Raw genomic sequence first — 13220 nt, forward strand, 5'->3', positions numbered from 1 at the left:
CATCAGGATCCAGGAAGGTTTTAGTAGTTATTATAAGTTATATATACCAGTACGTGTGGTTCTCCTCAATAAACAGACAGGAGTCAGGACGTTAATGGTTTTAGAATATAATTTTTCTAACTGTACAAAGGCAGACAAGAACCTATGTAGCGTAAATTACCAAGTCAATTACATACTTAAATAAATAAATATGTGCACAAAACGATCAAACTTAAAAAACTCGTTACAGTGTCATCGACTTTCCTGCCTACTTTTCGCACCCAGAAAGAAAGTGGATTGTGTGGGTGTCAGCTTAATTAAATATTAGTCCAGCGGTTAAAAAGTGCAGAAGCACCAAATGAACTCACTCTCATTTAAAGGAGGTACTTAATTCTTACTATAAGTTTGGTTTAAATATAAAATCTTCCAAAGAGTCCGTCGCAAACCAGTACATCCTGCTACCAGTTCCCACAGCAGTTGGCTTCGGGAAGTATCATAATAGCTAGGGTAGAAGGTTGAGGTCAAATCAATATGGTGTCGCCGGGATCTGATTTATATGCGATGCAGAACTGCGATGTAAACTGGGGTTAAATTTAGATTTGCACGCGAGTCAAGGCCTATTTTAAATGAATTCCCAAAAAGGAGGAGGTTCTGAATGTCGGGATGTTTTTTTTATGTATGTTCACCGATTACTTAAAGCCATGTTTGCCAATTTGCAAAATCATTTTTTGTAGAGGTACTTACTATATCTTTTTGAAATGGCTTTAATATAACTTCTTGAATTTTTTTGGGGTACAGACAACGTCATATGACTAAGCCGAATTTAGCTACTATTTAGAGATTATTAAAAAGTCAAAATCATCAAAATGTATGCAAAATACTCTAGTCTACCGGAAGGCGAGTGTAACCACGGGGGGAAGCTAGGAACTCAGAATTAAAAAAAACCTGCAATAGCTAGGGTTAAAAGGTTTTAGCTGATACAATATCTGCAATATTGCATTAACACAATACCGTGCAATACAGGGCAAAGTCCTCGTACAACATAGAATGAGTACTAAGCACGAGACACTAGGCTATTTTCTGCAATTAAGTACCTTTCTTCAATCAATTTGGTTTTGTTGCAAATTAACTCTAATATTATTACGTCAAGTAGTAATAGTTTTGTTTTAGCGATTATCTCAGGACTACCTAAGTACTGGCAGAATTACTGGACCGATTTGGAAAATTCAATGAGCCAATTCGATAATTCCAATTTCTAACATTATAAATGAAAGCGATTGTGAGTATATTTCTTAGGCTTGAACGGCAGAACTGCTGCCCCCATTGTTCCACTAATTTCTTGACGACATTGAAAGATAGACATAGACATTGATAGAAATTGGTTTAACACTTTCTGTAAATTATAAAATTGACACCTCCATATAAGTAGCCTACTTATTACATGTTTTACGATTATTCGCAAAAAAACTTGTAGGACCGCACGTCGATGTTACTAGTCCTTTTACATCAACGATTTGTACAGTCAGCATGACAAATAGCTGGATAGATTAATTGATTGTACCATTATGTAGGACTACCTGACAAATTAACGATTAAATTAAGTATTTTATACGATTTTTCATGCTGACCGAATTATTTTTGCATTGTTTGGTGTACTATAATTATGCAGGTAAAATGATTTTAGAAATTATTTCATGCAACAAATGTGTAAAAAAATATTAAAATATAGATAGGCGAAATTCGTTTGATGCATCTACTTAAATATGGTGAACTTCCTCATGCAATGTAATCTTGATACATTCATGTCGATCTTAGAGCATTTTACTATCTGGATAACACTGCGATCAAATAGGCATTATACAAGCTGTTGATTTGCATGCGTGCCATAGTCAAGGACGTAATTATACTAATGATTCTCAACCCAAATCAACAAAAAAATTGGTACGAAAATTTTTGATTTTAATTTTTTTTCGGAAATTCGTCAATGTCACCTACCCGTTTTCAAACTCGGCACGTATGTTACTGGCCTCAAAACCGTACTGCTCCCTCACACAAACGCAAACACCAAGCATACGCAACGATTATTCATTAATTTCATTCATAAAATTGGATTACTTCTGAAATACTACGACATTACAATGACAAAAAAGCAGTGCATATTAGCTATTTCTCGTCCACTGTAATTCCAATCGATTATTTACGTATTTTATGTCCTCCTCCTGAAGTATGGCACAAATGCAAATCAACACCTTGTATAGTGAGCTATCACTATTTTTGTGCTCACAGCGGCTCCGGTGGGTAAAATACTCTAAGTTGTCGATAGCAATACACTGAATTATCATGCCTTACAATAATGACCCAATCAATTTTAATGGCATCTGTGTCTACAGAACACGTTTATACAATACTTAGCCTACCCGAACAAAACAGTCGGCCGACTGTTGGTCCAATGGTCAGTTTTTTTTAAGAAAATCGTGGATTTATTATAGTTTCTAGTCGGTCTGATACTGGGTAAATACCTGATCTTTGTAATGTGCGTACTATACTTCGGCCGTTCAGAGAATGCGTTCCTGACACCTATCAGTTAGTCACGACTAGTGATGGGCACAACATAACACTGAGTTCGTTACCGTTCCTTCAAAATGAACCGCCGCATTATTTTAAGATTATTTTCGTTTTAAATTGGCGGAATCATTTGTTTTATATTTTAGTTATTTAAGTGGAAACCAAAAAAAGGTAATATTCATATAATAAAATTGTTTTATTTATTCTTTGTTACAAGTACATTGAATTGAATGTGCGAACAGAATATTAATCAGACTCCGATTTGCTTGAGGAGGTGGTGTCTTCATCATCATCTTCGCCTACATGTATAATTATATTATTATCAATAACAGAATCAATCCTGATATCTCGGTCTAACAAAAGCCGGGTAATCAAATAAAAACAGATCGAAAACACTTGAAAAACGTGGTCTATGCGCACGAAACGACAACGGACGACTGTTTTAGCGTCACAAAATGGCGGCCCATAACGCCATTTGGGGTTACCATTTTTAATCTAAGTATAAAAATGCGGTTTGGTCATAGTTTTATTTTTATATTTCATAAACGTTATAATTAAGTCTTATAGTCCATTATTTTCCAATTCTTAAAAAGAAAATCAAAACGTATTATTTTATATTATAACTGTATAAGAACAGATTACGATACTTGCCTGTTATTTTTAGCACAGCACTACAAAATATAAACCGCTGACATAACCTTGTAATAGCGCAGTATAGATTTAGAAAAATATTGTTTACCAAGTTATTTGACACTCAGTTTGGCACAAAATTATAACATTCATTGATTATTGATATAATAATGTTGTTTTAATGCTCCTCAATTGTTAAAACGGTAAACAACCAGCAAAAATATTTTTATCGTAACTGCAACGCCATTGCAAAGTTACGTCGTCAGTTCAATCGCGACGTGTCAGGAACGCATTCTCTGAATGGCCGAACTATACCAGTCAACTTCATACTTATTTATGAGCCCAAACAAACTATCGGCCGACTAAAAGTTTTGCGGATACTCTTAATAAAGAAGAAATTGCGCTTCCATGCTAGCTTACTGAGATCTTACCATGACGCTTTCTATACAAATAGCATTACAAGAGAAAATAAACATTTTATCATAATGTACATCGATAGTTACTTCCAGAGCAGTGACTGATAATAATACACTAGAATACCATATTTTTACTCGTAAAAAATATAATCTAATAGTTTGCTGCATAACTTTACATAATAACAGGGTACTCTTATAAGTGTATAAACATCAAATTGGATCATTGGACAGCTGCTATAGACAAAAAGCCGAAAATTGCCATGCTGCAAAAACTACTAAATTAAATTAGCGTGACTATCGGGCCTTGGGAGTATTCTTGACGCTATATCGTACGTGATTTCATTATGATTATGTGATACTACACAGTTTAGTGTACAATGTATGTAGAATCATCGGCACGAATCTTAAGCGCTGACTTTCACCGGCGCAGAAGTGATTTATTAGCAAACAACCAATCCCGAGTGACGGCTATGACGCGATGCGCTGCGGGCCAATCACCGCTTTAGCCCGCCCCCGCGCCTCACTTCATACCACAAAAGGGACCCAATAAATTACTTCTGCGCAGGTGAAGGTCAGCGCTCAAGATTCGTGCCGATGATTATATCTGAATGATATTTGGGATGCCAATCAGTAGTGTGTGTAAATGTACATGCACTTGGCTTTTCTATGTATAAGCATAGGTGCGCTTTGTATTGGTGGAGTCATTTACTATTTACCCCTTTCTTAGGTGTCAAATTCTCAATTCAACCTAAAGATAGGTTATAGAAATCCACTGCTACACAAGGAAGTATAGCTCATCCGTTTTCGTGAGACGAAACATCTAGGTATACCCCTTATTAAGTCCCTGTTACGAGTTGTCGAAGTCCAGATCTCAGGCCACAATAAGTAATACAAGTTCAGTCAAACAAACAACTTTTTTTAAAGGTAAGTACTGAAATCTGGACTATGTTACAAGAGTCCAAAACACGTCTCTACTGTAGAGAACATCATATCTAGTTCTTGAAAAAACCTTGAATGGAATAAAGAGAATACTGAACAAAGCCGAAACATAAAAATACCATGACAACATCAATGGGTATGCAAATAAAACGCAGGAAATACGAAATTATGATCTAAACGACAGCTACGTGTGAACGACTATATTAAAAGCATGTGGTAGGTACAATTCTAGCTGATTTAGGCTAAAACGTTGGCGTGGTTGTTTGTCTGTCTCTTTGCTTAATCTATAAAAACCGGCATAGTGCGAGTCGGAATCGCGCACGAAGGGTTTCGTACCATTCATGTATTCATAAAACGGACAAAAAATCACGTTTGTTGTATGGGAGCCCCCTATAATATTAATTTAAGTACTAGTTTTTAGTATTTCTTGTTATAGCGGCAACAGAAATGCATCATCTGTGAAAATTTCAACTCCCTAACTATCACGGTTTATGAGATACAGCCTGGTGACTGACGGACGGACAGAGGAGCGAAAACAATAGGGTCCCGTTTTACCCCTTGGGTACGAAACCCTAAAAAGGTACGTTTTGAATGCTGGTTGCCGACTGCACATGCCGCGACTGCATGAAGTCGGCGGCAGCTGCACTACTGGTTTGTATGTATTTACATAAAACCGTTTTGGAACTAAGCGGCAGCAGCACGTGCAGTCAGTCGCCCTCAGATATCGACCGATTTCGTGCATCAATGCAAGTGCATAACGCACCTTTATTTGTAGTTTTATCATAATTAAGCTGTGATGACAGAAATTAATCCATTTATCAATGCAGTGGGTATTTTTCGAAAAAAAATCCTAAAAAATATTTTTTTTGCAGATTTTACGTACGTACGAGCAAGTCTTGATATTTTTAAGTGGTCTATGTATTTTATTTTCGTGTATAACACGTTGTTGCTAAAATAAGTATCCCACACAATCCTAAGATTTTTTCTCTAAATTTTTTTATTTTTGGTAACGATGGCGTGGGTGTTAGTCACATCGACTGATCTTGTTCGCTCACTGGGCAATGTCTCTTTAGATTGGCCGACTCTTATTATTGACGTTACCAATATTTGATCGGTCTAACTTTTGTTTTGCTTACTAAAGATAGCACTTTGACACTACTGTTTGGGGCTTATGTCAAAATTCTAAGCAAATCGATAGATAGATAGGTAGAGGTTATTCCCAACTTCGTCCACAAATTATTCTCAAAACGATTCCCGACAAAAATTTGGTAAAAATAAGTACATACGAGTGCCTAGTCAAGAGTTTCCCAATCTGCCACACAAGAAAAGAATATTGGGAACGGCCTTAAGGAATTTCTTTCTAGATTGCTATCTTCTTAGCAAATATACATGATAATTTACTGCAGAAAAGTATGCAATGATTATTACCTAAAACTAACCCGGTTATTAGAATGGTCTAAAAAATATGGTTCTGCAAAAATCTGCAATTTTAACACAGGAGCTACTAATAGAACTTTTTTCTGTAATTGGCTTTTTTTAAAAAAATATTTTAATCTCAAAAATCAATTTTTTTAGACATATATTTTACCTTAATGAGGGTAAATGAGGTGAAGAATGATTGCGTAAGGGTAATGACATCGTATGTCTTGACTTTATTAAAAGGCTAAGGGTCGTTTTCATTTGGAGCAGGTAATAAGATGTAACTCGCCTTTATTATGTTGAATGGAAGCTTAAAGTTACAAATGATAGTGGGGTATATTATTTTTTTCACTGTCTTTTGAGATTGTTCTTCTAACGGCCAGTAGAAGCAGATAGGTCGCAATTTACAACTACGTTAATACGATTCTTTTTCCTCGTCGTTTGTAAAAACTGACAAAAAATTATAGGTATGAACCATCCACCTGGCTCGTTGGTTTTGGTTGCTGATTTGCACACGAAAATGAAATATAAAATTGAAATGTTGTTTTAATTTTGTCAGATAATATAATAACCTCCTCCTTTTTGGAAAGTCGGTCGAAAATCTATCATCAATACTTTAAGAAATAAAACGTCAAAAGCCCTGGAGCATTTCTTCACTAAGATTATATTATAGGAAGAAATGTGAATGGTAGGAACGTAGGCGTAGAGTGAATATTTTCCGTGTCGTGAATTTCTGATGTCAAATCAATCATGTAATTTGACATATCATAAAAAATAGTATGACGGACAAGTACATGTTTATTAAGTAGCAACAACGTAATTAATTCGTATGATACCATTTTTTTATGTGGACAAAAACTACTATGGAATGAGTCAATTAAGTCTGTTTCTTTTGCAGTTTTAGACATGATTCATTAAACAACGATACGCGTGGGCGGTGTTTGATAAAAGTACAAATCTGGACTAAGCGTAAATAATTCTTCTGAATGAAATATACCTACTTAAAGCCAATCTTTACGGCGGTTCGGAACTTCGCTGCGCAGAAGCCATTTTTACGTATTAGTGGGCGACTGATATGCATCTATATGCTGTAGGTATAACATTCGCGTTCCTGAGGTCGATTGTGAAGTTAGTAGCGAGCCAACAATAAGTTTGATGAGGACTATACGAGCACTTAAACTATAGCTTCTATCCTTATTAAAAAAAAAACAAGACGACTACTGATCTACATTACACTTTTATAAAATTCATTTCTACTCGAAAAATGGTAGCATCTACGAAATGGCATAACAGAAAAAGTTTGATATATAAGAGCTCAGATAAACTGTAACCACGCCAACGTAATTAATCGAGTACGATGTAGAACAACTTTACCGCTCTGAACTTAGGCATATGCCAGGCACGAAACTTCATAGTACCTCCTAGTGCTGTGAGACACCAAAACTCCTCACAGCATTAGAATTATGTACAGACGCCAGCAGGTCCACCTAATCTGTCAAATTTCACCAATAGAACATTATACTACTACTATTTTCAACCTTCCACTATTGTGATAAGGTTGAAAATCTATTGGAGAAATTTGGCATATTGAGGCAGGTTAAAGTATATTCTGTAGTCTGTACATGTTCTTTCTAGAAAGAAATGGTAGACTGTTGTAAGTGAAAACCGAGAATATTCAGATGATACAACTTGTACATAGGTATTTACGCAAGTTGTCTGTAAGAGATCGTTTTAGCGAAAAGACCGCCAATTCTGTCACCGACTTTTAAATATTTAGTTTTATTTTCATTGGTGTATAAGAGTATATCTGTCTATCTAGTATTAAAAACATGTATGTATGCACAACGATATGTAGTTAGTTGACAGTGAGCCATTTTTATTGCCAGCCAGTTTTTTATTGCTTTTGTTAAATGGTGTGTCGTCAATTTACTGCTTCCAAACATGGTATGTGGTATTAACACTATTGTAGTTCGCCTTTAGACCGTGTTATATAACTCCTGGGTAATGATATGGTTTGGTGTACCCTTTTTGTGGCCTTATAAAGATCATCTGCCATCATTTGCTTAGCCTTTTCCCAAATATATTGGGGTAGACTTCCAGTCTTACTGGATTCAGCTGAGAACCAGAGTTCTACAAGGAGCGACTGCCTATCTGACCTCTTCAACCCAGTTACTCAGGCACCAGACCCAATACCCCTAGATTAAGATTATCAGACTTACTGGCTCCTGACTACCCGTAACGACTACCAAAGATGTTCAAATGACAGCTGAGACCTACAGTTCATCGTGATTTCCGTAACACGAAACCACTCGATTATCCAGGCTTTCAACTTAATACAGTCAACCAAAAACCACCTCTACAGTAAAGACATAGAACCCAAATTCAGAGCGGCAAAGTCCAAAACCGTGCCTGTTTCAGCCATCCGACGACAGAACGGACGCCGTCCGTCACTTCTCCTGGCACATCCACACTCGTAGACTCTATGAGAGAACTCCAGCGAGACCGCAGAGCCGCTTGCGCCGCGAACGACGCCATACCGCGCACTGAACGCACTAGTACAATCATTTTTGGGGTTAAAACTAGTAGATTGGGGATTTTAACACATTATTTACAATTGGTTCTTTGGTTGCACTTAAGTCATGGTGAACTCATTGTAGGGTTAGAACGCACTAGTACAATTATTTTGGGGTTAAAACTAATAGATTCAGGGTATACACTGTATTTTACATTGTGTAGAACTGTTTCTTTGGTTGCACTAAAGTCATGGTGTTTTTGTACCCTATGCTGTAGTGGAGGGTTGTGTCACTGTTACACTAAATTGTTCACTTTTCAGTGTTTGTAGGAATAGAGTATGAATAGAGTATGAATAGTTTGCTTTGGTCTTTGGTGTACTTTGATCACTGTGTAATGTTTGTCAATCTGTTTTACTTGCATGTATGTATGTACATATACACAGAAATACAATATAAATACGCAAGTTATACATAGATATAAGGATTTATTTTAGTTTAGTGACCAAAACTAAAAACTTTTTTTAATTCTACTTGTTGTAAACTTTTTTAATCCTAATGTTAATCCAATAACTTGAATTTATATATATTTTTTAAATTGTTACTTCCTTAGCAACATCAACAAAAAAAATTAACACAAGAGAGATAAGATAAAAAATGACACTTAATTATACCAAGAACTGTAATAAAAAACTAACAGATATATTTAATTGGTATATGAGTCATTTCCTAGTGGGATAAAAAATAAAAACTATTTTACTACAGTGATAAGAACTGGACTTAAGATAATGTTGAGACAAAGAGTATTAAAATCAGGTATAGTTAGACTAAACATTCATTAATTTAAACTTTCATTAATGATAAGAGTTGTGTTATATTGTTATTGTTGCTGACTTTACTCATAATGGCAAAAAAATTACTAGTAGGCATTGCAGAGACAAAAATATTGCTTACATCCTTAATGTAATAAATACCCAATCTGAGTAAATAGTTTTGGAAATGTTTAAAATAAATAAATTATAACAAAGTATTTTTGCCAATTTTTTTTATGACTTAAACTGGTCTAAAGATACTAAAAATTGGGGAATAAAAATATAAATGATACTAATGATAAAAGAAAGAGAGAAATTATTATAACAAATTCAAAACAAAGATATGAATCTTTTGGCATCACTTACCAATAGGCAGCCATTTTCAAAATGCTCAACTTTCTCTAATGGCAAAAGCAATTTAGGTCATACAGCCTAATATTGGGACTTCTTGGAGAAAATATTTATTTTATTATAACAAGAATTTATTTTATTACTTGTGGTGGCCTGTTAGGTAAAGAACCAACCTCTCAAGTATGACTGTGTCAATTTCAGGTTGGGCAAGTACCAATGCAACTTTTCTAACTTATCTGTACTTTCTGTAGTATCTTGGCCACTATCGACTAATTAAGGTGAAGGAAAACCTCTCTAGGAAACCTGGATTACTAAGTCTGAAATCACCAACCCACATTGAGCAAGCGTGGGACCACAAAAAGGCATGACAGTGAACAATTTATTATTCAGTTATTACAACAATTACTGTATCTTCCAGTATTTTAGACTGTAATTATTTCTAATGAGCTAACAACAGTAATAAAATTCTGAGTCTTAAATCTTTACAGATAAAGTTTAATTTAACTTTAGGCAAATTGCAAAAGAAACTGAGTTACAGTTTGGATATTTCTTTGGCTAGTTACCGTGACCCAGTTTTGAAACGAAGAGTATATTGCACCTATCCGTTAGACAGAAAATTCTTGAGAAGTCTAGACTTTAGGAACTCTGCAAATGTTATGTAATTTCTATTGTTTTTTTTTTCGTTGTGTTGTCAAAAAAATATTAAAAAAAAAAAAGATTGATTTGTGACAATAAGAGAACAGCCAGTCACTTTCTCCATTAAAGGTGGCTGATAGACAAATGAATTAGTCTATTTTTTCCTTATTTGTTTTATAGCTTTTCATAGTATCATTTAAAGGTAAATGATTTTTTTATGCAATAATTTTGAGGTAAAATAAACATAGAGTGACTGGCAGATTATTGTGTACATGTAAACATCTGCCTAGCTATCAAGTTTACCTTGTATCCCTAAATTAGAATACATTATCATAAGCCCAAGGTTACACTGTAATAAAATTATTTAATATTTCAAACAGATTAGATTGCCATACATTACAATGTTTTTGGTTTAAAAAAACCATATTCAACCTTCATAGTACACTAAAAACACCACAACACTAGTATCCAAGGTCCTATTCCGCATTCCATATTCGAATTTAAATATTAGAATTCCACATCACAAAAAAAAATTGCACATTACATAAAAACTATTTTCACATATTTTTTTAACACTTTCTAAGGTCCGTTTGCTTTATTGTGAACTGGTTTACTTGTCCAATACTGCATTAGGAATAGTAATGGCACTAGCTAGGTCAAGGCGTCAAAAATATCTATTTTAGTGCCTTAACGTCGGCCTTTTTTGTACTGTCACATAATAAAAAACATTAACGCTAAAATTGTACAGTTGCACCAAGTTTATTTTTGATTTGACATAAATTATGTCACAGTGTATTCCATTCCTCTTTTGCATATTGCATGTGAAAATAATATTTCTAATTGAAAATGCTGTAATAAATACTTACCCAACAGAATGAGCTATCCGTAAATGGGAATCACCGTCTTTTGTGACAACGAATATTATTTAATTCACAAAGTTGTAAAATTACTGCTACTTCGATATTATTTTTCGATTTAATTAAAGCGAATATTCAATAATCACACCCACAAACGGAATTCCGCGGTCGAATTGCGAGTTGTCAAGTTGATTTGACAGCTGTCAAATTCGATCGGCTCCGCTCTCAGCTGTCTTGTCATTAACATTCTGTTTAACGCATTAATATAAAGATTGTGAGCTCAATAATGTATTTTTATTATTACAACAATTAAACATTTTTGGCTTTAAACGATCGTGAATTTTGTTAATTACTAATTTGAGTGTTTTAGTAAAATCAAACTAGGTAACATAAATACTGTGATGCACCCTAGAGTGCCATCTAGTAGCATCAATGAAAACAGTACAAATTACCTTCAATCTTTTATAATCTCTGTGGATAAGCACACGTCATATATAGTTATTTAATAAGTTTACTCACAAAAATCTTATGTTAAGATGATTTAATAAAACAAGAAATCGAAGAAATTATTGTATTTATTGAACGTATAGTAAAATACTATATTTTACCAAAGACCCTTGCAAGCAAAGTCTGCTTCAGCATCGCACCAATCGATCAAAGTTTTGTCATTCCACATGAAAGTACCTTTCAACTTTGGAGAAGCGTCCAGAATAAGATACAGAACTAAATCTGCCGATTGCTCAGGTTCCACCTCACCACCTCCTTGAGCCATGTCAGTCTTCATATGCCCTGGATGAACAGCATTTATAGAAATATTCCTGTCAGCATACTTATTTTGCAGTACTCTCGTCAAAGCAGTCAGCGCAATTTTCGAAACTCTATGCTCAGCATGTTTCCCATCATCAGCAAAATCATTCTTATTAAAAGTCCCGTTCTTAACACTCTCTAAGTATTCATTCACAAATGAGTTTATTTGTTCCGTAGTTAGATCCGGGTCTTGTAACATACGAATCCATTTTTGTTTCTTCAAATTCGATAGATGACCACACGCACTCGAAATGTTGACAACCCTAGCGCCATCTCTTAGCAGCGGAAACAAGTACTCTTCAATAGTAAGTAAACTTTTGTAATTTATGTCTATGTTCCTTTTAGCGGCTTCATAAGTTGGATAAACTTGATCCCATTCTAAAATAGCAGCATTATTTACCAATACATCGAAGCCTCCGTGTTTTGTTTTGATGTAATCTGCGAATTTCTGAACGCTGCTTCTGTCACTGACATCCAATTGATGGAAAAGAGGTTTTAATCCGAGCTCGTTCATCTTTTTCACGGCCGCTTGTCCACTTTTTTCGTCTCTCGCAGTTAAATAAACGATTCCATCGAATCTTTTACATAATCCTTTGACAATAGCGAAGCCAAAACCCCTGCTTGCTCCTGTGACTACCGCAACTTTTTCCGCCATATTTAAATTGACATGTGTGATGCGCACTGTTTGAATTAAGAATGCAAAATAAAAGGAAAAGTTGTCACTCGGTTATTGTTTACACGAATCTATTATCTTACGTTTAGTTAAAAATGATCTCTATTTTACATTGACCTTGAGTTCATTTTTCTTTGAATGATAAATTTAAATTAACGCCAATAGAAATTAAAGCTTATTCTTAAAAGCTAAGGTCGATATTTAGCTGCGTTGGAATAAATGTTTCGGTTCTAAGCGATTGCTAGTATCGAGACGTTCTGTCATACACGATAAGATACTCTTGAAGTCAAAATAAATATCTTCTCAATTAGATAACTATTACATTAACACCATTGAAATCTACTTTTAAACATTGTACGTGGCAACAGTTGAATTACCGATAAGATTGGTGATCGAACGCAACTAAAAGCGAATTTGTTAGGTAGGTAGGTACTTAGGTTTTTTTTTATTACCTACTTTTACGGACTTTGACTTTCTACAAGAACCTACCTGTACCTATAGATAGATGATATAAGTATGAATTTTAGTGTGAATATAATAACGTAGATACTCCTTGAGGGAAAAAGTTAAAATGGAAATTCAAAGCTATCAACATTCCAGATAAAAAGATCGAAAAACACAGGTGA

At 34.7% G+C, this 13220-nt stretch overlaps 2 protein-coding genes across 3 annotated transcripts in view; both read right to left on the reverse strand.

Moving 5' to 3' along the window:
* Positions 1–11292, reverse strand: part of LOC124641208 (snake venom 5'-nucleotidase) — a 31487-nt gene extending 20195 nt beyond the window's left edge. Inside the window, exons 1-2 of one of the 2 annotated variants that reach the window (XM_047179221.1) lie at positions 10690–10989; positions 8358–8500 (exon numbers count right to left, since the gene is read on the reverse strand). In XM_047179221.1, the coding sequence (XP_047035177.1) occupies positions 8358–8500; positions 10690–10744 (198 nt within the window). In that variant the 5' untranslated portion in view covers positions 10745–10989. Of the gene's footprint in view, positions 1–8357; positions 8501–10689; positions 10990–11123 lie in introns of those variants that run through there. The other variant, XM_047179220.1, reaches the window with a different exon arrangement.
* Positions 11293–11671: 379 nt separating this feature from the next.
* On the reverse strand, positions 11672–12642 carry LOC124641344 (carbonyl reductase [NADPH] 1-like). The gene has a single exon (XM_047179401.1). It carries the CDS (start codon positions 12574–12576, stop codon positions 11719–11721), a length of 858 nt encoding a protein of 285 aa, XP_047035357.1. The 5' UTR covers positions 12577–12642; the 3' UTR covers positions 11672–11718.
* Positions 12643–13220: the final 578 nt, after the last annotated feature.

Source organism: Helicoverpa zea, chromosome 22, assembly GCF_022581195.2.
Source record: "Helicoverpa zea isolate HzStark_Cry1AcR chromosome 22, ilHelZeax1.1, whole genome shotgun sequence".
Classification (NCBI taxonomy): Eukaryota; Metazoa; Arthropoda; class Insecta; order Lepidoptera; family Noctuidae; genus Helicoverpa; species Helicoverpa zea.

What these genes read in the sequence shown, in the direction of transcription:
- LOC124641344 (XM_047179401.1), bottom strand. Translation starts at nt 12,576, where the DNA reads ATGGCGGAAAAAGTTGCGGTAGTCACAGGAGCAAGCAGGGGTTTTGGC.